This window comes from Enhydra lutris, unplaced genomic scaffold (assembly GCF_002288905.1).
Source record: "Enhydra lutris kenyoni isolate GAN:26980312 unplaced genomic scaffold, ASM228890v2 scaffoldscaffold16, whole genome shotgun sequence".
NCBI lineage: Eukaryota > Metazoa > Chordata > Mammalia > Carnivora > Mustelidae > Enhydra > Enhydra lutris.
In genome coordinates this window covers 23,888,564-23,915,036 of record NW_019154100.1, presented here as the reverse complement: position 1 = coordinate 23,915,036, position 26,473 = coordinate 23,888,564, and the positions used below count along the sequence as shown (strand labels likewise).

The window sequence follows — 26,473 nt, the reverse complement described above, 5'->3', positions numbered from 1 at the left end:
TTTTTTTTTTTTAAAGCAAACTTGTAATTTTAGAATAGTTGGTAGGTTTTATAGAAAAATTACAAAGGTAGTACAGAAAGTTCCCATATATATGTCCCACAGCCAGTCTCTCCTGTTACTAACATCTTTCATTAGCATGGTACATTTGTCACAATTAATGAACCAACCTTGTTGGGTCCTAGTTTATAATAAACTGAAGTTCATACTTCATTCAGATTTTCTTGGTTCTTACCTAATGTTACTCATCTGTTGCTGGGTCCTGTCCAGGATACCACATTGCATTTAGTTGTCATGTCTCCTTAGCCTCCTCTTGGCTGTGATAGTTTCTGGGTTTTCCTTATTTTTGATGACCTTGACAATTTTGAGGAGTATTGGTGGGTATTCTGCAAAATGTTTCTAGGGGACTTACCTGAAGCTTTTCTCATGATTAGACTGGATTGGTTCTGGGAGGGGGGAGGCCACAGAGGTAAAATGCCACTCCCGTTATATCAAGAGTATATACTATCAACATGACTTATCACTGTTGATGTTAAGCTTGATCACCTGGATGAAATAGTGTATGTCAGATTGTTTTACCGTAAAGCTGCTCCTCCACCTGCCCCCAGTCCCAGTCCCCTTTCCATACTATACTCAATGAAAGGAAGCCACTGTGTAAAACCCACACTTAAGGAATGGGGAGTTATGCTTTACCTCCTTGAGGGCAGAATACCTAACATAAATTATTTGGAATTTTTCTCAATGGACATTTGTTTATTCTCCCTCATTGATTTATTCAGTTATTTAGATTTGTGGATATCTATTTTGTATCTTGAGTTGTAACCCAATATTTATTTTGTTGATACTGTTCCAGCTTTGGCTGCCAGGAGCTTTCAGTTGGTGCCTGTCTCCCTGTGGTACCCTAACCGGTGTGTATGTGTGTGTATGTTTCTGTTTGAGAACTTTTTTTTTTTACTGTCTGATAGCACACAGTATTCACAATCACCTTGTATAATTCCTGCTCTAGTCCTAGAATCTGCCATTTCTTTAAGGAGCTGTGGCTCTTTATATTGGAGAATGGAATTAGAAACCAAGAAACCTGGGCAGTGGGTATGACCATTACCACTGGGGTGTCATGGCTTCTGGGTTCTCCCAGCTGACAGCAAGGAAATACATTTGTATATACTAACTGGTGTATGTACACATCTATAAATATATTTCTGTGTAATTATATCAAATTAAGTATTACTGGTACTTCATTCTTTCTTATTGCTAAATAGTATTCCATTACGTAGATACAGCATTTTGTTCATTCATCAGTTGATGGACATTTGGATGGTTTCCACTTTTCAAATATTGTGAATAATGCTGCTATGAACACTTGTATACAGGTTTTTATGTGGGCATATGCTGTTTCTTTGATAAGGACCTGTGGTTACCCTATGCTTAATGTAAACTGCCAAACTGTTTTCCAAAGTGATTGCATCATTTTATATTCCTACTGGCTATTAATAATGGTTCCAACTTCTTTACATTTTTACCATCCTTATTTTAGCCACCTTAAAGGGTATGAAGTGTTATCTCATTGTGGGTTTTTAAAAACTTTTACTTTTTAAAAATTCTAAACTTATTAGAGAGTGCTTGTGTGTGAGGGGGGAGGGGCAGAGGGATAGGAAGAAGCAGACTCCCTACTGAGCAAGTCCCAGGACCCTGGGATCACAACCTGAGCCCAAGACAGACACTTAACTGACTGAGCCACCCAGGTGTCCTTCTCATTGTGGTTTTAATTTGCATTTCCCCCATTACTAAAAAAAACCACTTTTTTTTTTTCATGTAGTTGCTATCCATAGATTTTTTCGGTGAAGTGTTCTATTTCAGTCTTTTGAACATTTGGGATACCTGAGTATGTCAGTCGGTTGAGCTCCAACTCTTGATTTTCGCTCAGGTCATGTTCTCAGAGTGATGGGTTCGAGCCTTGCATTGGGCTCTGCACTCAGTGGGGAGTCTACTTGAGATTCCCTCTCCTGCCCCTCCCCCCACATTCATGCACACCTGCATGCACTCTCTCTTGCTCTCTCTGAAATAAATACTTAAATCTTTTGGACATTTAAAAATTAGTTTTCTTACTGAGTTTTGGGATTTGTGAGATACGCGTGCGCGCGCACACACACACACACACACACACACAAGCTTTTTAGCAGAGGTGTGCTTTGCAAATAATTGCTTCCAGTCCTCTCATTTGTTGGTTTTCTCATTTTCTTAAAAGTGTCTTTTAAAGGATATTGGAAGCAATTTTCTTTTCTTTTTTTTTTTTTTTTAAGATTTTTATTTATTTATTTGACGGAGAGAGATCACAAGTAGACGGAGAGGCAGGCAGAGAGAGAGAGAGGGAAGCAGGCTCCCCGCTGAGCAGAGAGCCCGACGCGGGACTTGATCCCAGGACCCTGAGATCATGACCCGAGCCGAAGGCAGCGGCTTAACCCACTGAGCCACCCAGGCGCCCCTGGAAGCAATTTTCATTTTCTTACTGATTTGTATGAACTATATGCTTATTCTTCAGCCATATTAGATCTTCAAAAAATGTTTCAGATTCTTAAAGCTTTCTAAAGTGGGTAGTTTCAAGCATATACAAATGTACAGAGAGTATGTGATGAATCAGCCCACGAGCCTATCACTGCACTTCAGCAATGATCAGTTTATGGCCGATCTCATTTCCTCTATATATCACCCCTCCAGCATTATATCCAAGTAAGGTCCATATTTCACAGTTGGTTGATTTCTCTTAAGCCTTTTTTTTTTTTTTTTTAAGATTTTTTTTTTTTTTTTAAAGATTTTATTTATTTATTTGTCAGAGAGAGAGAGGGAGAGAGAGCAAGCACAGGCAGACAGAATGGCAGGCAGAGGCAGAGGGAGAAGCAGGCTCCCTGATGAGCAAGGAGCCCGATGTGGGACTCGATCCCAGGACGCTGGGATCATGACCTGAGCCGAAGGCAGCTGCTTAACCAACTGAGCCACCCAGGCGTCCCTTTTTTTTTTTTTTTTTTAAAGTAATCTCTACATAGACTCACTGTGGGGGTCAGACTTACAGTACCAAAGTCAAGAGTTGCATTTTCTACAGACGGAGCCAGGTACCCCATACTTTTTTTTTTTTTTTTTTTAATTTAAATTTTTTTTTTTTTTTTTACAGAGCACAGACAGGGAAAGTGGCAGACAGAGGGAAAGGGAGAGGTGGACTCCCTGCTCAGGTGACTTGATCCGAGGAGCCTGGGATCATGACCTGAGCCAAGGGCAGATGCTTAACTGAGCCACCAGGAGTCCCCGGGTGCCCCATTCTTAAATCTCTTAATCTTTGGGTTCTTAATCCATTTTGTTAACTTAGTTATATGTTGAATAAACTGGATTTTTTATTGTTCTGTCATAATAGATTAGTTGATTCTACCCTCATAGTTTGTAGTTTTGTTTCCTTAGTCCTTCATATACCTGTGAATTGGTGGTTAAGTCTAGAGCAGGGATTTTCACCATTGCTGCTTCTTAGAACCACCTGGAGAGTTTCATAAAAAATTTTAATGTCCAGGCTGTATTTCAGACTAATTAAATCATAACTCCAGGGTTAGGGCCCAGGCTTTAGTATTATAAGCTCTTCACGTGATGCAGCTGTGTTGCCAAGGTTGAGACCACAAAAGGCTTGGCCGTATTCAGATTTTCTACCCCCCACCACCCCCCAACTTCTCTTTAAGCGAGAATACTTCTTAGGTACAGACATCTGTCAGGAAGCATGTATTTGATTTCCTTTTGTAGTTTAACATCCATAGTTTTTAAGAAATCCATCTTATGAAGGGAAGCAAAAAGGGTGACTTTTCAGTTCTTTTCTTCTCATTTATTAATTGAAACACTTCTATAAAGAGAAACTTCTGCAGAGATACTATTTGGTTACTCTGAGATTAATTATCTACAAGAAAGGCAGCGTTTGATTCTTCTTATTTACCAGACTTGGTTCTCCAGCAGTAACATACTTTTAAATATTTGAGTTTATATACTCGATACTTGAGTTTATAATACTAATTTTTGTCTTAAGTCTATTTTTGTTAGCTTTACTGATAGTTTGTTCCATTTTTAGCTGGTAGGAACTCTTTCTTGTTGGCTTCTGAGTCCTTCTGCTGGTACAGCTGTGTGAAGAAAGCAAAGAAGCTAGCTAGCATGTAAAAGTGTGAACTAAAAGTTCTCATTTCTGTAAACAAAACACATGCTGCTTATGTAAAAAGCCAGACAAAGTCAAAGTGAAAATTTCCATTGACGAGGACATTTAATGAAAAACTTTCTGAACATGCTTTATTTTTTGGCTATACACATGTGGTTATTGACATACGTGGAATGATACCATGAGGGCTGTTTTGCAGGCCTAGGTTTTAGTACTTAGCAGCTGTGTTGTAAGGATCTGTTCATGGCCTTTTTTTTTTTTTTTTAAAGATTTTATTTATTTATTTGAGAGAGAGAATGAGAGCACAAGAAGGGGAGGGTCAGAGGGAGAAGCAGACTTCTCACAGAGCAGAGAGCCTGTTGCGGGACTTGAACCCAGGACTCCAGGATCATGACCCAAGCCGAAGGCAGTTGCCCATCCAACTGAGCCACCCAGGTGCCCATGGCCTTTATTTATTTATTTTTTTAAATGGCTGTATAATTTGAAAAGACTGATTTATTTTTGTTGGTATATAGATTGTTTTCCAGTTTTTCATTCTTAAAAATAGACCCCATTTTATTTTTATTTTTATTTTATTTTATTTTTTTTTTTAAAGATTTTATTTATTTATTTGACAGAGAGAAATCACAAGCAGGCAGAGAGGCAGGCAGAGAGAGAGGAGGAAGCAGGCCCTGCTGAGCAGAGAGCCCGATGCGGGGCTCGATCCCAGGACCCTGAGATCATGACCTGAGCCGAAGGCAGCGGCTTAACCCACTGAGCCACCCAGGCGCCCCTAGACCCCATTTTATTATGACTTCATGGAAATAATCACATGTCCTACAATTCATCTGTTTAAAGTGTACAAATCAGTGGTTTTTAGTATTTTTTTTCCCAATATTTTATTTATCTGAGACAGAGAGAGAGAGCAGGAGAGGGAAGAAGGTCGGAGGGAGAAGCAGACTCCCCATGGAGCTGGGAGCACGATGGCAGGAATCGATTCCAGGACTCCGGGATCATGACCTGAGCCAAAGGCCATCGCCCAGCCAACTGAGCCACCCAGGTGCCCAGTGGTTTTTAGTATATTCACAGATACATACAACTCTTACCACAGTTAATTTTAGAATATTTTCATCACACTGGAAAGAAATCCAAATTTATAAAAAAAGAAGTAGAAAGAAAGAAATCCTGTACCCTTCAGCTAACCCCCCCCCCTTTTTTTTTAAGATTTTATTTATTTATTTGACAGAAATCACAAGTAGGCAGAGAGAGAGAGAGAGAGGAGGAAGCAGGCTCCCTGCTGAGCAGAGAGCCTGATGTGGGGCTCCATCCTAGGACCCTGGGATCATGACCCGAGCTGAAGGCAGAGGGTTTAACCCACTGAGCCACCCAGGCACCCCTCAGCTAACCCTTTTTATCCCCCACCTTCCCCTTAGCCCTAACCAACCACTAATCTTTTAGTCTGTATAGATTTGCCTATTCTGGGCATTTCATAAAAATACAAATCATTATGGTCTTTGTGTCTGGCTTTTTTTCGCTTAGCAAAATGTTTTCTCTGTGTTGTCGCATGTATCAGTATGTTTTCCCTTCTGTGGCCAAGTTACAGTCCGTTATATGGATATGCCACCTTTTGTTTCCCTGTTCTTCTGTTGAAGGACATGTTGGTTGTTTCCACTGTTTTTGGCTGTTGTGAATAATGCTGCTGTGAGCATTCATGTACAGTTTTTTGGTGTGAACATGTTTTTACTGTTCTTGGGAGTGTACGTAAATTGTTGAGTCCTAAAGTAACTATTCAAGGTTTTGAGGAACTGCCACAGTTTTCTAGAGTGGCTGTACCACTCTGAAATTGATGCTCTTAGCAGTAGTATATGAGAGCTCTGCTTCCTCCACATGCTTTGTCCATTATCTTTGTGACTATCTGAACTTAGATTTTTTTTTTTTTAAGACTTTATTTATTTATTTGACAGAGATCACAAGTAGGCAGAGAGGCAGGCAGAGAGAGAGGGGGATATGCAGGCTCCTTGCTGAGCAGAGAGCCCGATTCGGGGCTCGATCCCAGGACCCTGGGATCATGACCTGAGCGGAAGGTAAAGACAACCCACTGAGCCACCCAGGTGCCCCCTGACCTTGTGATTATCTGACCTGGTGGTTATAGCCATTCTAGTGGATTTATTTTTTTTATTATTTTTTTAAGACTTTATTTATTTATTTGGCAGAGAGAGATCACAAGTAGGCAGAGAGGCAGGCAGAGAGAGGGGGTGAAGCAGGCTCTCTGCTGAGCAGAGAGCCTGATGCGGGGCTCGATTCCAGGACCCTGAGATCATGACCTGAGCCGAAGGTCTCACTGAGCCACCCAGGCACCCCTATTCTAGTGGATTTGAAGTGACAGATCATCATGGTTTTCGTTTGCACTTACCCGATGAGTAATGTGGATGCCAAGCATCCTTTCATGTGCTTTTGGTAATTTGTATATCTTTGGGGGAAATGTCTTTTCAAGTCCTCTGCCTATTTTTATTTTTTAAGTTTTTATTCTCGTTAATGTACAATATGATGTTAATTTCAGGTGTACATTATAGTGATTCCACAATTCCATGCATCCAGTGCTCATTACAACAAGCACACTTCTTAATCCCCATCACCTTTGTCACCTACCCCACCACCCTCTAAACCATTTTCTTTTTTAAAGATTTATTTATTTTAGAGTGAGAGAGTGCGCGCATAGACGTACAAGCACGAGGGGCAGGGGGGCGGAAGGAGGAGAGAGAAACTTAAGCAGACTATGTGCTGAGCACGTAGTCTGACTTGGGGTTCAATCTTGCCACCCTGAGATCATGACCTGAGCCGAAACCAAGCGTCGCATGCTTAACTGACTGCACTATTACCCAGGTGCTCTTCTACCCGCTTTTAAATCGGGTTGTCTTTATTATTGATTTGTAAGTGTTCTTTATATATTCTAGATGTCAGGCACCAGATATGATTTGCACATTACCCTGAATGTAAACATGTAAATCTTTCTGCTTACCTGTCCTGATTTTTGCCCTATACCTCCATCAGTGTTCATTGTATATGTGAATAATTAGTGCTAAAGATCTGTTGATGAGAACGACCTGTGTACCTAATGTTTCCACACATGGCTTTGGTCAGGGAAAATGAGTCCGTTTATTATGCGGTTCTGAATTTTGATTTTTATACTTGTTTGAGGTGTCATGAATGAGCAGGGCCATTTCTGTGTGACTTGTAGAGATAATAATACAACAAGGACATAAACAGCGGTGGGAGGATAATTACCGGGGTGGCAGATGATGCACTGGTTGTGAAATAAGTGAGTTTGTGTTTCGCTTAACTTTTGATCATAAATGAAATTCTGACAGATACATTGCTTGAGTTTAATTTCAGAGAAACTGCTAAAAAATAAAAATTTGGTTTTTGTCTCTAAAATATAAGAACATTTTTTAAGTAAGATTTGAGAGAGTGTGTGTGAGCACACACAAGAGCACAGGCGGGAGGGGTAGGAGGGGCAGATGGAGAGGGAGAAGCAGGCTCTCTGCTGAGCAGGGAGCCCTGTGCAGGGCTCCATTCCAGGACCCCAGGATTGTGACCTGAGCTAAAGGCAGAAGTTTAACCGACTGAGCCACCCAGGCACCCTAAAAGCTTTAAAATTACTTGGGCATTCCCACTTCTGGTCCCAATTCTTCAGTAATAGGTGCTATACAAGTTGGAAATCAAATATTTTCTAAATGGCACATAGCAGGATTATGTTACAGTCTGAGGGGTAGGATCTGCGTGAAAAACTTGTGCAATAGAATTTTGGAGCAAAAGCAGTACTCTGGAGCTAATGAGTGGTTTTTAAGTATAGCACATACATGGCTGGGCTCCAGGTTAGGCCTTGATCTTGAATAATACACTGCCGGTGACAGAACGGTGGGTGGGTGTGAGGGAAACCCTGGTTTACCCTGTGGACACTCCTGCCCCGCTGGACCCGAGAATTGCAGAATGAGAAAATTCCAGGAACATTTGTAAGGGCACCTTGTATCAGTAGCTTGGCAGTATTGCCATGATTTGTCCATCCCACTGTTGAGAAGTGCTAAGGAAATGCAGGTCTGTCACAGGAAACAAATAACAATGGAGAGAAGGATTCCACTTGACTTTTCTCCCACCTTCTCGTCCCTTCTAGCACTGTGTCTTAGCTGGGTTCAGGTCTGTTACAGTGGGTTGGTATGGTGAACATCTTTCCTCTGCCCCCAAAATTCATGCGTGTGGCTCTGCCCTTTGTTCATTTGTTTCTCTAGAACTTTCTCCAAGTGAGAGCCATAAGAATAGGAAGGGGAGACACACTATTTTCTTGGCATCTTTTTTTTTTTTTTTTGTTTTTTTTTGGAAAACAATTTAAAGGCTAGTATAATCCAGTTTGATGTTCTCATTTTTTTTCTTTCTTTCTTTCTTTCTTTTTTTTTTAAGATTTTATTTATTTATGAGAGTTCACAAGTAGGCAGAGAGGCAGGCAGAGAGAGGGAGAAGCAGACTCCCTGCTGAGCAGAGAGCCCCAGGGCTCTCTGAGCCACCCAGGCGCTCCTCATTTTTTCCTTGATTGTAAAATTACATATTCATTGTACAAAATTTGGAAGGAGAAAAGAAAGAAGAAAAAGTCTTTCTCCCCAATGGCAATGTGGTTGAATTACTCATAGTTCACTTTGGTATGATAGTCATTTTTCAACATGGTTGGATTGTGTTTGTGTAAGTTGATATCCTGTTATGTTTTAAATGTGCTTTTTAAGAAAATTGAGCTGTAATTAATGTACCATAAAATTCACATTTTAAGTGTATAATTCAGCATCCTTTAGTGTATTCACAAGGTGTAAGGAGCTGTCACTGCTATGTACTTCTTGAACATTTTTCATTATCCCAAAAAGTAACCCTATAGCCAGTAATAGTTACTGCCTCTCCTCCCTGGTAGCCTCTTGCAGCTCCTGGCAACCAGGTTCTCCTTTGTCTCTATAGATTTGCTTGTTCCGGACACTTCATATAAACGGTACTATACAATATATGGTCTCTTTCACTTAACATTTTGAAGGTACATCCATATTGTACTATGTACTTCATTCCTTTTCGTGGCCAGACAATACGCCAGGGTATGATTATATACCTTACATTGTTACCCACTCATCACTTTCAGTATTTTATTACGAAGGCCCCATAAAGCCCAGGAGAATAACTAATGCACATCTGAAGGTCTAATTCTTAAGGGAGATACTCTCATCAATACTGACTTTGGAATCAAACTCTCTTCTGCAGCTGTTTTTATTTTTTCATTTTTAAGTAAATTTCAGATAGGGGTAATGGATAAAACACCAGCCTCTGGTATTGTCTGTTATTACCACTTTGGGAGGCCACTGTGATCTTGGGTATTTTTCACTTCATTAGATGAGTCACTTTCTGGTTTCTGCCTTCACCCATAATAGTGTTGGAATTGTAGCTAGGCTTTTGAACTGCTCTCTCTTTTCCTTTAGTCATTTGTAGCTGTTTGGCTTGATAATCCCTACCTTTCTGCTAAAGGAGTAAGTGAGTAACCGAGACTTGTGTTTACTTCTAGGATTCCCTGGCTTTCCATGTTTGGTTGGGGAGTGGGGGGCCGAGGCCTGGGAGGAAGGCTGGGCAGTCACTGCTCTCAGTTTTCTACTGGGCTCTCCCCAGACCCTGTGACACGTTGGGGTAGGCCACAGACAGCTTACGGTTCGAGATTTGGAGGATGCTGTGATTGCGACTGAAGAAAAGACAGAAGCTTCATAGTTCGTACTGTGGAAATCCATCTGGCAGTTGAAAAGAATAATGTAATTTTGTGTTTACCAGCATGGACTGGCCACCAAGATGACAGATTGGAGGGGGGAAAGGCAAGACAAGTAATATCCTACTTTAAATTACTTAAAATCTGCCTCAGTTTATTCATCTTCAAAATGGGGAAAGTAGCCACATTGAGGAATAATTGAGAAAGTATATATAAGTTGTTTCAGAACTGTAATCGATAGACTTTACGAAAATTAACTCAACAAAATCATCCTCTCTATGGGTGGATATGTGAATACTTAAACATCTACACATACTTAAAAAAAAAAAACCAACTTGAGCCAAAATTCACATAATTGTGAAAGTAACTGTGTTGGAGTGTGCAGCTCAGTGGGTTTCAGTATATTGACAAGATGTACAACCATCACTACAAATTCCAGAACATTTTTATCACTCCATAAAGAATACCCCTGTCAGTAAGTCGTCACTCCCTATTTCTCCGTCCTCCAGTCCTTGGCAACCACTAGTCTACTTTCTGTCTCTACAGATTGACCAATTCTGATAAATGGAGTTGTGTAATATGTGACTTGTCTGGCTTATTTTCCACTTCACGTAATGTTTCGAGGTTTTATCCACATTATAGCACATATCAGTACTCTATTCCCTCTTTGGCTGAGTAATAAATAGTCCATTTGTATGTATACACCACATTACCTTTCAGTAATGGTGAATGATGCTGTTAGGAACATAGGTGTACAAATATCTCTTTGGGTACCGGCTATCAGTTCTTCTGGGTATATATCCAGAAGTGCAATTGTTGGACCGTGTGGCAATTCTACTTTTAAGTTTTCTGAGGAACTGCCATATTACTTTCCATAGAGGCTGTACTGTTTTACATTTCTCCCAGCAAAGTATGAGAGTTTTAATTTTTTCACATCCTTGCCAAGACTTCTATTATTTTCCTTAAAAAAAAAAAAAAAAAATTATAGCCCTCTAGTGGGTGTGAAGCAATCTCAGTGTGGCTGTCATTTACATTTCCCCAAATGCTGATGATAATGAACATCTCTTCATGGGACACATACTTCAAAAAACATTTGGGGGCACCATCACACTGACAGTGGTTTCTTTGAGAGTTTGGGGTCTGAAAGCAGGTAGTCAGAGGGACCCTAACTTTATATTGTTTGGTGTGTTTTACAAGTGTGCAGTTAGTAAGATGTAGACTAAGTTAATCTGATTGAGGTAATGGAAGTACACAGTATTTAGTGCTTGGGACAAGGGCTAGGAAAGCTTGTTGACCTTGGAGTTGATACCAAGTTCTTCACCTACCAAAGGCTGTTTTTGGTCTTCCACCAAAGAAAGGACTGACTGACTTAAGTCTGTATCATTATATTTTATTTTAATTCTGTGGGAAAACGAGGCAGGTTAGTTAGTTGACCAAGTGGTTAAAAGTGTGGGCACTGGGATCTGATAGCTGTGGTTTTAAATAATTTCTCTATCATTTAACTATCCAAGTTAAAACAGTGTTAACTTCCCCATGCCATAATTTAGGCATCTATAAAATGGGATATTCCTTTATGGGATTGTGTGGAATTAAATAAATTAAAAACAGGTAAAATATTTAAAACAGCGCTTCTACTGGAAAGCACCCAAATGTTACCACCCATAATTCATTATTGAAAGAAGGCCAATGTAGTTGGAGAGGAGAGCTTGGCTTTAGATGATGATCAGGTCACATGGGGCCTTTGGGGCACTTGTTAGGGATCTTGGATCCTTTCCCAAATACAAAGGGAAGCTCTTAGAGTTTGTCATAGGGCGTAAGTTGATTAGCTCAGCTTTTAAAAATCAGACTAGGTTAGCATGGTCCAGTTGAAAGAAAACGCAGGCCACTTATACAATTAAAAATTTTCTAGTAGCTATGTTAAAGTGAAAAAACATGTAAAAATGAATTTTAATAGTGCCCCTTTGCTTAACCTAATATATCCAAAATATTATAATTTTAACATATAATCAGTATTTAAAAAAATAGAATTTTATATATTTTGTATTAAGCCTTGAAAATCTGGTGTTTATTAACTTTTAAAGTAGGTTCCACACCCTCTGTGGAGCCCAGTGCAGGGCTTGACCTCACCACCCTGAGATCAAGACCTGAGCTAAGATCAAGAGTCACACACTTAACCGCTTGAGCCACCCAGGCACCTCTGGTGTTTGTTTTACACTGAAGAACATTGCACATGTGCATTGGCCACATTTTGGGTGCCCAGTAGCCACATGTAGCCTGTGGCTAGCACACTGATGGTGTGAGTCTTGCTGTTTGAGAGTGAATAATTGGAAGCAGAAATGAATACGGGGAGACAGCCTAGGAGCATGTTGTGGTAGTGCGGGGCGAGATGTTGGAGGCTGGTTCTACCATGGCAGACAAGAGAACAGGGGGTAGGCCCAGAGCAATGTGGAGGTGGACTTTCATTAATGAGCTTCAGGGGGTTGAAGGTAAAATTTTCAAGGCTTAAATGAGCAAGGCTTGCATTTGTAACTCTAGAAGGTATCACCACTGACTATAAAAAGCCATAAAGGGAGAAAAGAACACAGCGTTGGGTCTGGGCATGGATGTTGATCATAAGGTTTCTCCCAACAGGAGCTCCTGAGGCTTGCCTTCTGTACCTTCCCCCCCCCCCCCAAACATTTTATTTATTTATTTGACAGACAGAGATCACAAGTAGGCAGAGAAGTAGGCAGAGAGAGAGAGGAGGAAGCAGGCTCCCCACCGAGCAGAGAGCCTGATGCAGGGCTCGATCCCAAGACCCTGGGATAATGACCTGAGCCGAAGGCAGAGGCCTTAACCCGCTGAGCCACCCAGGCGCCCTGCCTTCTGTGACTTTTTGAGGTCTGTTTGTACATGGTAACCTGGACTGTTATCTATTAGTTGCTCGATCACGTGATGTTATAGAATCCTGAGTTACTATCTCCTTCCCATGTTAGAGGATCTAACTTGTGGAAGTTGAGGGTGGCAAGAAAGTTGTGAGGCTTTGCTCTCTGATGTTGAAACATTCATGGGGGATGATGGAGGCTGAGATGCCCTCTGGGTGTTATCAGTGATAAAGACGATGTGCCCTGTGCCTTGTGAGGTTATCAAAGATCTGGTCTGTGTATGTTGGCTTTCTTGAGTTGAAATTGTTTACAGAGTTTGATGTGAGAAAATGGTTTGTTACTCAAATAATTATGGTGGTAACACTTTAAGGAAATCCTCGTTAAGGTGAATATTTCTTTAAATTTTTTTTCTGAGTTTTTTACCAGTATTACAAACGCTTATTGGGGCCTGTGATGTAGAGTTGTTCTTGGTTAATGTAGCTAGTCCTCTCATAGATGATGTAAAAGAATTGAAACTTCTGGAATGATTTTTATCCATAAATAGCAACAAGTGGGTTCTGTTTCTATGAAATGTGTTGAGCTATATTTGAAGGATGTTTCTCACATACCTGACTCTCCAAAGTTGATTCTGTGGAGGTTTTTCTCCATGTTCTTGTTGACATGGGGATTAGTAAAAAATAGCTTCTTTCTTGGAGGGGTGGGGAGATGGGGTAATTGGGTGATGGACATTAAGAAGGGAAAGTGATGTAATGAGCACTGGGTGTTGTGTACAACTGATGGATCACTGTACTCTACTTCTGAAACCAATTATACATTATATGTTAATTAATTGGATTTAAATTAACACCCTCCCCCACAAAAAAGGAAAAGGAAATTAGGTCTTTTTAGATGTAATCAAATTAAGAGGGGTCATATGGGATTAGGGTGGGATCTAGGTCCAATGGCTGATGTCTTTATATGAGAATGGAGAGGCAGATTCAGATGCAGAGACACAGATGCCCAGACTTGGGGAGAAGGGCCCTGTGCTGCTGGGGGCAGAGAGTGGAGCTGTGCGGCTGCAGGCTCACAAATAGCAGGGATTGCCAGCAGCAACCAGAAGCTGTTAGAGGCAGGGAGGGATTCTTCCTTGGGCCTTACAGAGGGAGCAGGGCCCTGCTGACGCCTTGATTTTGGACTTCCGGCCTCCAGAACTATGAGAGGAACACATTTCTGTTGTTAAGCCTCCCAGTTTGTGGTATTTTGTAATGGCAGTCCTGGGAAAATCGTGAGTGCTCTTGACAGATACGGGAATAAAAGCGCTGAGAGAGTCCGTAACTTGCTCCCAAAGAAAAACCAGCTTCTTTCTGGGAATCTCTCTCTAGAGTCTGAGTGTGGTTTTGGTGTTTGGAATATTTATTATTGTGTGGGTGTGTGTGCATGTGTGTGTATTTTGGTAAAGTGTGTGTTGGGGCAAGAGAGCATTAAATATCCTGATTCGATTTTTAATTTAACTGGTTTTTATATAATGCTTGTGACTGTACACTTACATATCTTTTCGAATGAATTCATGATTAATACCTGTTCACTTATAACACTTTGGACTTGTAAAGGAACCTGGAATTAATTTCCTTTGCTTATAGGACAAAAACTATTTGGTGGCTTCCTTTTAACCCTTTAGTTTTTGTTGTTGTTCATCATTGAGCTAAGTGTATGGTTCTCAGGTAACAAAGCTATGGTCTCTTTCCTTACAAGTTTAGAGACAAGCGGAGCTCTGTGGGGTGGAGGGTCATAAAGGTGGTGGGGCATTTCCAGAGGCATTTTAAGAAAAGAGTAGCACACAACATAGTAATATCCAGCATTGTCCCATCATCTTCTGAAACACGTGCATGTAAGAAAGACTTGGATTCTATTATTGTAGATGTACTATAAGTTTTCTTAAGTGTGGAAGCCAGTATAACCATTAGGAATAGATTATTTGTGGCATACCTGACAATTACACTGCTGTGATTAATAATGGCTAGTCTAGTGGGAGAATAAAGATCAGTGAAGAGAGGATAAAATAACATTGCTTTCATTTCTAGGATTAGGTGAGCTCAGGTGCTATGGAAACGAGGGTGCTTTACCAAGTTTTGAGGGTGTGACTGGATGGAGCATTAGGTATGAGAGAAGTATATTGAAGAGGATGGAAGAGGAGGGCAGTACCAAATCATTGATGATCTCCTCCACCATGCTGAACTTGTGACAATTTCTGTCATAAATTTGAAGCCACTGAAGAGTAGTAACTTTAAGCAGAATAGTGACAGGATATGGTGGTGGACTGGAGGCAAGATGTCAGTCAGACCCTCAGTTCAACTAGTTCAGAGGTGATGGGACTCATGAGCTATGGGTGTAAAGAATTAGCAGTTAGCAGAAGGTTTATCTGCAGGGCATGAATTACCCGTGAATGCCCGCAGGGGAACTGCTGAACTCCAGCTCTTCTGGTCAGGGGTAGGGGTGGTGGTGTTGAGATGGTCTGCTGTGGCAGAGGAAGTCTGATCTTGTCTGAGGCACAAAGAGAGTTTTCCAGTTGTCTTTATTTCAGTGTTCTGTGTATGAATAAACCAGCCTACTGGGTTGAAGAGGGGCATGAAGAAACTTAGCTTCATAAGGGTTGTGGTCTCAGGAGAGTGTACATAATGGCAGAACTGATAAAATTTTGTGCAGTTCATTGCATTTCAGTAGCTCTTCAAGGCTAAAAAAAAAAAATCCTAGGCCATTTTCAAGTAATACTGACCTTAGTTACTCTTTTTTTTTTTTTTTTTTTAATTTTATTTAATAGAGAAGGAGCAGGAGGAGGGAGAGGGAGAAGCAGGCTCCCCGCTGAGCAAAGAGCCCCATGCGGCACTCAATCCCAGGACTCTGGGATCATGACCTGAGCTGAAGGCAGATGCTTCATCGACTGAGCCACCCAGGCGCCCTGAATTTAGTTATTCTTGACAGCTTTATTGACATTCAATTCACATAAAATTCACCCATTTACGGTTATGATTCATTGTTTTTTTTTTTTTTTTTTTTTTTTTTTAAATTTTTTTTTTTTTTTTTATATAAAGAGATTACAATTTGGCAGAGAGGCAGACAGAGAGGGGGGGGGAAGCAGGCTCTCCACTGAGCAGAGAGCCCGATGCGGGGCTCGATCCCAGGACCCTGAGATCATGACCTGAGCTGAAGGCAGAGGCTTTAACCCACTGAGCCACCCAGGCGTCCCTGATTCATTGTTTTTTAGTGTAACAGATGTATATATACCCATCACCACAGCCAATGCTTATCAGCTTTCTTATCATCTCAGAAAGAAGCCTCTTCAGCTATCACCCTCTACATTCCCACTCACCAGCCCTATGCAACCAATTTACTGTCGGTCTTTATAGATTTCCATTCTCTGGACATTGCCTACTAGCAGAATCACTTAACATGTTGTTTTTGTTTTTTAGTGATTGGCTTCTTTGAATAACGTTTTCAACATTGATTCATATGACGTATGTTAGTAGTGAATTCTTTTTTATGGCCAAATAATATTCAGTTGTATGGTTGTACCACATTTGTCTCACCATTCCTCATTTTAGATTGTTTGCACCCTGTACAGTTATGAATGACCTTAGTTCTCCTCCACGGCTACGTGAAGGACACCAATAATCTTTGCATTTATTGTGAGATGCTATTTGTATATGTGGGTGAACTTTTTTGAAAGGCTGAATATTTGAGATTTTTAAGTCCTAAATATATAAAAAAGGAACATTCCACCAAGACATTTCCTTGGAAGCTTTAATTTGCTTCGATGCCTTCTTTCCCCTTCAGTTGGAATTTAAAACTTAGTGACGCATAGAGAAATGTTTCCTTTGTGGCTCGAGTAAAATTCATTTAGGATTGAGAATTGAAGAGATTTATGGAAATGTTAGAAATGTGCAATGGAAGTTTTTATTTTACTTTTTACCTTCAAACAAAGCTGTTAAATTTAAAGCATGGGTGGCGGAAATAGATGGGATAGGTAGAAACTACAAGATGTTCTATCAGCTGAAAAGAAACAAGAACCCAGGGCGTGGGTGGTTAAGTGACCAGTAACAGGAATGTTTGTCTTCCTAGTTAATGCAGGATGAATCAAAATGTCCAGACTTTTCTTAGGGTTAAGTTATGTTTAGTCTTTGGAGGGTTGAAGGTTTGGAGCGGCGTGAAACAGTCTGGTAGTCCCGTTTGACATAGCATATTGAGACAAATGCTTGCCTGATGGACTTAAAAGGAAAACTGGTTAGTATAGCACCATTTAATCCTTTCAGGATTTGGGAATCAGATTGGGCTATTAGAAGTCCTTCTTCTGTCTCTCAGTTGTAATGACCCCCAAAATTTGTGCATAAAACTTTGAATTAAGACATCAAAGACCTATTGAAATTCATCTTTGGGGTCTAGATAAAACCCCTCAGGTTGTGGTGTTAACTTGTTTCTTAACTAGGTACCAAGATTGATGCTGGACCTGTTTTTTGTTCATTTTTAGGATTATAGTGTTCTGTTGTTTTGTTTTGTTTAGAATCAGGTTTATTTAAATACAATTTACATACAGTAAAATTCACCTTTTTAGTGTATAGAATTGTAGTTTCTAATTACCTTTCTAGAGATTTTACACATGGGCTCATTGACAACCAATAGCATTTATTATTAGCGGTAAATGATAAAACTACCAGCAGTTTTTTTGTTGTGTTGTGTTTCTTTGGTAAACTCTGTAGCCAACATGGGGCTCCAACTTAGGACCCTGAGATCAAGAGTTGCATTCTACCGGCTGAGCCACCCAGGTGCCCCCAAGCAATTTTGTTATGATAACACTAAGCTTTCTATAATATATGCAGTGAAAATTACATTTCCTTGATTTTCTAAGTTAAAAAATTATATCATTTATTTAATGCCTGTGTATATGTATATATTATATATTTCCATATAAATGTGTGCATATATACGTATGTATAGTAGTACAAGTTAAGGTAGTGTAAGCTAAACTGTATGGAGACTAATGTATTACTGAACAAATTTATTTTAGGAAAAATTAAGAATGATATTTGTTTAACATTAAATTGGCATTTATCCCAACTCCTTACACCCCTTCTCTACCACTACCACATCAAAACTGCGGTATAAAAATAGGTAACTAGGGGTGTCTGGGTGGCTCAGTGGGTTAAGCCTCTGCCTTCGGCACAGGTCATGATCCCAGGATCCTGGGATCGAGCCCCGCATCAGGCTCTCTGCTCAGGAAGGACCCTGCTTCCTCCTCTCTCTTTGCCTGCTGCTCTGCCTACTTGTGATCTCTCTCTGTCAAATAAAATCTTAAAAAAAAAAAAAAAATAGGTATTAGCCCTATTTAAAATGGGGAAAAATATTAAAGTACATCCCCAGACCAAACCTTAATATAAATTTCAAACTTAAATCAGTAAACAAAATAAACCCCTGAAAGATACCACATGAGAGAAGTGTTTGTTATGAAGAAATTACGTTAAAGTTTAGTAGGGAATTAACAACAACAAAAGAGTTAGTGTTTCTTAATGGTTTACTGTGTTCCTGGGGGCAGAAAACATTCTCGAGGCATTGTCCTTTAATTTTGCAATTAAATTGTTGAGTAAGTGGTTCACTATAAATTAATAAAAACTTGTTTTACTTTTCAAGAAAAGCTTTACAGTTCTTAGAAGCTAAGGACAGTTGAATTTGGTTTATACTGATGAGACCATGAGATGTACATCTGCAGTTTATACTATAAAAGAATTTAGTTACTGTCACTGTTTTAACAGCTTCTCTTTAGAAAAAACATGCACAGTGTAATGATAATGCAGCTGCAGGAAAGATGGTAAAAACAGTTTCAAGCTGTACATTTTCCAACAGTGTTAAATTAATTTCAGTTAGGTTAATCTTTAACTTAAGACTCTGGTAAAAAATCAACTATTCTTTTCATTTTGCCAGTCTGCCTTGAGAGTAGTCTGTTCTGATTTGCCCGTAATAGCTGTGAAAGGAAGTTCTTTGAAAAGGAACATGTCAAAGATAAAACTTGACTTGGGACCTTATCTCATAAGACGATGTGTTGATATATGTGTATGAGAAATACGTAGTTCTTTCTCCTCCAGCTTTAGGAATCAGGCGGCTATGGTTTTGAATACTTTGCTGAGCCACTTAACTTCTTGGTTAGCCGTAGGAAGTGAGTTAAAAATCAGGCATTTGGGAATAGGCAGGGGAGAGAAGCCCACTATGCCCTCTCTATGGTACCCTTCCCTGCTTCTATAGTCCCAAAACCCCAGTTAATTTTTTTTTTTTTTTTGCTCATTTCCATCACAATTACTTTGTGATTTTAAAAGGTATTTCTGCCCTTGTTAGTAACTTGGGAAATTGAAAATCTGTAATTTTTTCTCGCCCTCCTGATAGGTGTTGGATAGTTTACTAGTCCAGTATGGAGTGGTGGAAAGCTGTGAGCAAGGTACATGTCTTCTCAATTGCTTTCAAATTTGTAAAAGGAAGAAAATAGAAAGAAAACTAACATTTTTTTCTCTTCACTTTTCTCTTCCTCTAGTGAACACTGACTCGGAAACTGCAGTCGTAAATGTAACCTATTCCAGTAAGGACCAAGCTAGACAGTAAGCAGTTTGGAACTTTTAATCTATATATAATAACTAGGTTAAGTACAGTGCTTATATTTTGGGCTGTTGGGTACCGAAAATAAGTTTTATTCTGCGAAGTTTGACCCTGCAATTTTTTTTAAAGTTTGAATGTCTAATAAGAATCAGCATTGGTAAAGATTTATTACATTTTTATTATGTCTTTAATGCCAGTAATAGAGTGACATAGTGTGAAGCTGAACTACATCCTGTTTGCAAAAAGCTCTGGGCCTGGGTATCCTTGCCAAATTATATAATGACTTTTTTTTTTCTCATCGGTATGTTACGTACAGTATTGCTATTTTATGTAAAGCTGGTAAGTTGAGTATGCATTAAACTAACACCCTGTTAACTACTAAGTTTTCTTGGTAACTGATTTTTCTTAATGATTACTATTAAATTTAGGAGTGTGCAGACATTGGATCAGTGTAATTTGTCTTTAGATTCGAAAAATAGATTCCAGTGCAATTGACAGACAGAACTTCACAGATGAAAACTCCCCTAGGAAAAGATAATTCTGTAGACTTTGGAGTGATCTAATGAACTGACTGAGCACTAGACTAGATGAGGATGTCACAAAGACTGGCTTGAACAGAGCTACTCAGAACACAAACACGGAGGAATGGCTTGCGAGGTGCCTATAGCCCAGTGCTGAGGGTCTGTAGACCATGGAAGTCTTACCTACCTCTAGATACACTACAGGCAGGAGCAGACTGCCTGTCCTCTGTGTGGGAAAAGGTGAGAGGAAAGACCATACCATGCTCCCTGACCCTGAGCCCTGAAAGAGAGAAGGTTTGCTGCAGGAGTGGGAATAGAGCTAGGTTACCAAAGGCAGTACCCACTCAAGGAGGGACTATGAAAGGAAAGATAGGACTGGGAAAGAGATGGAAATTCACATAACACAGATGGAACTTTTTTTTTTTTTGGTATAAAACATGTAATTTATTGGTCTTTTGGGGGCATTTGATGTATCTCCAGTGTATTACAACCGAGCCATTAATCTTGTCACTTCATCAACGTTAAGTGGTTTGTTTTCATGACACTCTGCTGAGGAATCCGTTGTTTCTGCAGAGGTTCAAGGGAAGGGCCTTTTGAGAAATGTGCAAGTTCCTTTGGGTATCTACAAAAGCTTTATTCACTTTGTTAACATTTTCATTATTCACAGTGTTTATCTCCTTAAGGTTAGTGGTAACTGGTTTTGCTTTGTTTTTAGACTTACAAGTTTTTTTTGTCTGGTTATATGAATACATTCCTGGACTTCTGCCCTCTTAGTTTGTTCTTAGCCATTGTCTTCAATATCCTCATGCTGCAACTCACGCTCCAGGTGACGCCATCTACACACAGGAACTTATTTTTTTTAATTGATAGTACTAACATGGTTCAAAATTTTAAAGGTGCAAAGACATAAATCTTCCTCCCAGTATTGTCCCCAATTACTTTGTTCCCTTCCTTGGAGGTAACTACACAGAAGACAAACGTGTGTATATTTCCCCCTCTTCATGCACACGATACTCTAACATTTGACTGTTTCGTACATGTAAATATATTTCTTAGAGTTGCATAGAATTTGACTGTTGGGATATGGAATGACTTAGTGCCAGGTTGGATATTAAGTTTTTTTAAGATTCTAACAGTTATGAACAATGCTATAGTGAATTCCTTTTTGCGTGTCATTTTGCATGTGTATGAGCACAGCTATAGGTTAAATTCCTGGAATTAAATTTGCTAAGTCTAGATGTATTTGCTTTCTTTTTTTGTTGTTGCATACTGACAAATTATCCTTCATAGAGTTTGAAATATTTCAAATTCCCATCAGCACTGTGAGAGTCTGTTTCTCTTTATTCTCCCTAACATGGGGCTTCATCAAACTTTGCTGATCTAGTGGGTAAAAAGTAGTAAATAATTATGTTAATTTCGTATTTTTCTCCTAAATGAAACTTAATGGGATTCACTTTTAATGTTTTAACATGAAACTTTGAATATGTTTAAAAGCACACTATTTTTCCCTCTGTTTGGATCCTTCATTCACTTGAAAAAAGTTTATAAGAGGTGTTTGGATATTACAGAAATTGTAGTGTAAGTTGTAAAACTGGCTTTAAAAAAAACAAAAAAAACTTCAACCATATCATGTGAGGGGAGAAACAGGAAAGTAGATTGGGGCATCAAAGTGAGGGCAGTAAGACTACAGGGTTCCATTTTGTATTCTGTATTTCAGTTTTTACAAAGATCTGTATTAAATACTCTGTAGAGTCAACTCTGTGTTAGATGGAAAATATGAGATAACATGTTAAATCGAAGGATATTTGGAGGTAGAGGCCTGTCCTAGTTGTCTCTTTGAAAACTTCTGTGAGGCTAGGTAAAGGAGGAAGTACTTAATTTAACAGTTACTTAGTTATAAGTAGACGTAACTTACATAGCTTTGGAGACCTGTAGAAGGAACTTACGTAGGAACAGGCTGACATTTAGCTCTCCCCTCCCTCTTCAAAAAAATACTCAACTTGTTAAGAAGAGTACAAATACAGGAAGTATAGACTGGCTAGTCAAGGCACAGTTACTGTGGACATTAATCCTAACGTGAGAGAAATGCGAATGCAGGGACAGTTTAGTCTAAAGGTACTTGGTTAGTGGTTGTTGGAAATTGGCAGGGTCCTTTGATCCCAAAGAGGGAGGAAAAGACTGCTAGGAATTTGTAATTTAATAAATTAGGTAACCTAAACAAATAAATTGGGCATTTCAGTGAGGGAAATTGTCATCATATCCCTTATTCTAATAGGTAATTAACAATTACTGATTACAACTTTGACCAAAAGATCCCAGCGAATAAAGGCAAAGTCACTGTCCTCAAGGATGTGCCTCCCTGTGGTGAAAGAGATTAACCGAGGGGGAGGGTGGTCACTTGATTTCAATTCCTCTCCAAGTTGTTTCCTTATAAACCTATTGGGGCTTCTCCCCCTCAAGAATTCCTGAGATCTAAAAGAATTAGAAAATAACGGCATCTTCAGAGAAAGTTAATAGATTAAAAAAATGGAAAAAAGTTTTTTTGAAACAATGTTGTGAAAATTGTCCATTAAAAATCTCTAGAAAGTTTTTTTAAAGATGTGGAGTATATTCTTACTCTGTGAGGAGAATTGATTTTGAGAGGCTTTGGATGTAATGAAGAAAGCATGGACTCAGTTTGGCTATCGCGGACATTGCTGCTGTGAACATTGAGATGCATGTGGCCCTTAAAAAAAAAAAAAGGAAGCAAGCAAGCAAGCTTGGACTCTGGAGTCACACAGCTCTGACTGTAACCTTGACCTCTCTGATTCTCCATTTTTTTTCATGAGGGTTGACAAGAAACAAGTAGATTCATGCATATACACACATACTTAGAGAAAGCAGTCTTATCAAATGGCCTGGCACATAGATACCCAGTAAAGAGGACCTCACCTTCAACCTTCTGTTTCTGGATTGTTTCTAGAGCAGCTTCCAGTAGGTTGAGCTGGGGAAGGTTGGTCCCTCTGGGACTTGCTCCCCTAAACCCCTGGTTGCCTGCTCTCTGGGCTCCAGAATGACTGTCTGCTGCCTACAGTGGCCTGATAGGATTTCACCATACCCTTTCCTTGGCAGCCATCCAGAGCTCATGCCTTCAGGTACCAAGAGCTAAATTGATAATCTCATTTGACTTCTTTGCTAGCATCTGTTACCAGAGAGTGCATGTAACTGAGATGTGCTTGCTCAGGTGGGAGTAGAGGGTGGGGACTATATTCCAGAGTCCAGTTCCATGGAATGGACTCTGTACCACCACTTTTCTCACTGTGACTCTGGCCAGATTAATCTATTTTAGTTCACCCCCATCTTGTAAAGCGGGAGTCATTATAGTCCTTAGCTCATGAGAGTGTTCAGAGAAACTGAAATAATGCCTCCAAAACACTTGTGATTATACCCAGAAGGTAGTAAGAGCTCTAAAGGTAGCCACTATTATGCATTTTCCTAACATTTTCATTGCTATTGGTAATACCCTATTATTTATTGTATAGTATACTTCATTTCAGATAATGACTGGCCACCGATACTCAGGAGATTGGGCCCTAATTTGGAAACATTTATGGCTCCTCTTTGTTACTTAAAGCTCTATGAATGCCACTTTTAAGAGGATTCTTGAGTAAGACTGTGTCTCTAGAATTTAACATAGAACTTCCTGCCATCTTCTGGCTAAGAAAAATCAAAGGTTAATAATACATTCATTAGGGACGCCTGGGTAGCTCAGTTGGTTGAGCTGCTGCCTTCAGCTCAGGTCATGATCCCCTGGGGTCCTGGGATCGAGTCTCGAATTGGGCTCCTTGCTCAGTGGGGAGCCTGCTTCTCTCTCTGCCTCTGCCTCCCACTCTGCCTGCTTGTGTGCTCTCTCTCTCTTCTCTCTGACAAATAAAAAGTACATACATTGCTAGGAAATACACACATTAGTTTTAAGTCTTGAATTACTAATTTATTAAAATAATAAAATGGGTAGCAAAAATGAAAATTAAAAAAAAAAAGTCATTAGAAATAGAAGCACATAGCACATATTTAAGTATTTCTTGTGTCTCGGAGCGAGAGAGGCATGGGTCTCTGGATCCTGTTTCCTCTATCCAGACATTACTCGTTGGAAGGTTTGTAATGTGTGACAGAAATGACCCGTCAGAATTTGTAGGCATTTATTTAGTTCTTCTACTTCCTTTTCTGCAGGGTTCTTACTTGTGATGCTGATGTTTTTGTTAGGGTATAGGAATACAGTCTGTTCATGGTTTGAAGCTCGCATTGTAGATTCTCTTCTACCCGTTTGACGAAGTGTTTGAAGCAATGTGGCTGATGGCTAAGGAGGAGGAGAGTTACCCTTCAAGTTTGAAAACGATATAAATAGAAGATTTATTCTGGAAAAAGAAATGAGTGAAAAAGCAGGAAAACAATGGGAATTCTTGCCATTTTGGCATTCAAGAGAATATTTGCCATGAAGTTTAGTAGACACTGTCCCATGTCATAACTTACAAAGTGACGAAAGGTGATTTTGTGGAGTTTTACAGATTGTGTTGCCATTAACTACTTTATACCGTTTGTAATCTCTGTAATATTTTGCTCCTACCACAGTCTGTTTGCAGCCCTCTGCTGCATAGCCAGGTTGTTGGAGGTTTCTTTTTTTGCTTTTAGAACCAGTTTAGTAATAAATTCCTTCGTAGGTAAATATTTGGGCTTTGTCCGTAATAACTGCCTTAAGCTGCATCCCTGCAGTGGTATATTACCAGATGTTTACTAATTATGGCAGAATTGTGTGTCTCAACCTCTTATTTATTTTTTCGACCTCTTATTCTTGCTACAAGGAGAAAACAGAATGGTTTGACTTTCCAATAATGGCTTAACATCCTTTTGTTCAGAGCTATGTGATACACACTAGGGAGGTTAGAGTTTTAGAGTCTGAACGGACTATGAGTCTGATCTTTTAGTTTTGTCCGTGAGGAGGCTAATGCCAAACAAGAAAACGACATTTCCAAGGTTACTTGGCTACTTATTGTTCAAGTTGGATTAGAATTCTGATCCCTGGTCCATCGTCTTTTGTACTACTCAGAGCTGTATGTGTTTACTCTTGGATAAGTTTAACTTCTCTGGGCCTCAATTCTTCTTTATCTCCCTCTTCTTCGTCCTTGAATTAAACTACTAATTCTCTATGTCAAGGCCCTTTCACCTCTACACTGTGACTTACCCTGAAAAACTTCTTATCAATATGATTAAGTGCTACCAGCTAGCAAAACTACTACCACCTTCTTTTTTTTTTTTTTTTAAAGATTTTATTTATTTATTTGACAGACAGAGTTCACAAGTAGGCAGAGAGGCAGGCAGAGAGCGAGAGAGGGAAGCAGGCTCCCTGCTGAGCAGAGAGCCCAATGCGGGACTCGATCCCAGAACCCTGAGATCATGACCTGAGCCGAAGGCAGCGGCTTAACCCACTGAGCCACCCAGGCACCCCTACTACCACCTTCTGATGACTCTTAAAATTGCATCAGAGCAGAGTCTTGTAATGATGGGAAACAGGATCCTGAGATTGCCCTTGCTTGATAAATATCCTTGAGTTCTCTTGAACTGAAACACGTGTTTTGAGTAATTATGATAATTGTTTATCATACATCTTGCATGAACAGTAGGTCTGGTGAAAATATTATAATGTTAGCAGACCCCCTGATGACATAGCTGAATTTTAAACTTTGGACATAAAAAGGCTACAGTTAATTGACCTAAAATTTAAAAAACTTACCATCTCTAATCATGATGAAGCCGTTGTTTGCAGTTAGGTTACTCTCGTACCTTTTGAGCTATATCCAAGTTTGGAGCACTGTGGTTGGAGGGGTCTAGACTCTTGGTTGGCAGTTAGACAGGGGGATACACAGAGTATGTGCTGAGTGCCCTCTGATAGGAGCGGTCTGAGTTTGGAGCACTGGGGACCCAGGCTATGGACTGGCTTCTGGAGCACCATGCTGTCTGACCTGAGGGAGTTTTTTCTTTTCCCCCTAAACATCTTCTTTTAAAGCAAAGCAATGAAGTTTGGAAGTGAGTTTATGCCAGGTTGAGAGAGCTGTTTCTTGGGGACAAGTGTGACTTTATTTAGATAATCACCAGGCGCTTCTAAGTGTTCAGGGGTTAACGTGATATCTGTTTATCCCCATGGAGGAGGAGGTCCGTGTCTGTCTATGGATGGTCCTCTCTTCTCTCAAGAAAGAAGTTATTTACCTTTTTTGGGTAACATTACTGACTTATCTCCACCAATTTTACTTCTTTCCTTCTCAAGTTAGCAATACTCAATTGTATAGTGGGAAGGAATATTATTGCAAACTATACTGCCTTTATGCCCACAGATAGAGTTGATCCCCTCATTACTGCATTCAGCTTTCCTTTTTTTTTTTTTTTTTTAATGTATTTGTTAGAGAGCATGGTGCATATGTGCGCAGGAGTTTTCTGGGAAAGGGCAGAGGGAGAGAGGCAGACTCCCCAATGAGCACAGAGTCTGACACGGGAATGCAGGGCTTGACCTCAC

The 26,473-nt window shown here is 39.8% G+C and overlaps 1 protein-coding gene and 1 pseudogene across 2 annotated transcripts in view; one reads left to right on the top strand and one right to left on the bottom strand.

The window, feature by feature from the left end:
• Positions 1-26,473, top strand: part of LOC111147248 (insulin like growth factor 2 mRNA binding protein 3) — a 142,902-nt gene that overhangs the window by 78,164 nt on the left and 38,265 nt on the right. For both annotated transcript variants that reach the window (XM_022503171.1, XM_022503170.1), the window contains exons 4-5: positions 19,202-19,253; positions 19,347-19,410. In XM_022503171.1, coding sequence (XP_022358879.1) covers positions 19,202-19,253; positions 19,347-19,410 — 116 coding nt within the window. The remainder of the gene's footprint in view (positions 1-19,201; positions 19,254-19,346; positions 19,411-26,473) is intronic.
• LOC111147249 lies at positions 20,414-20,718 on the bottom strand (annotated as a pseudogene).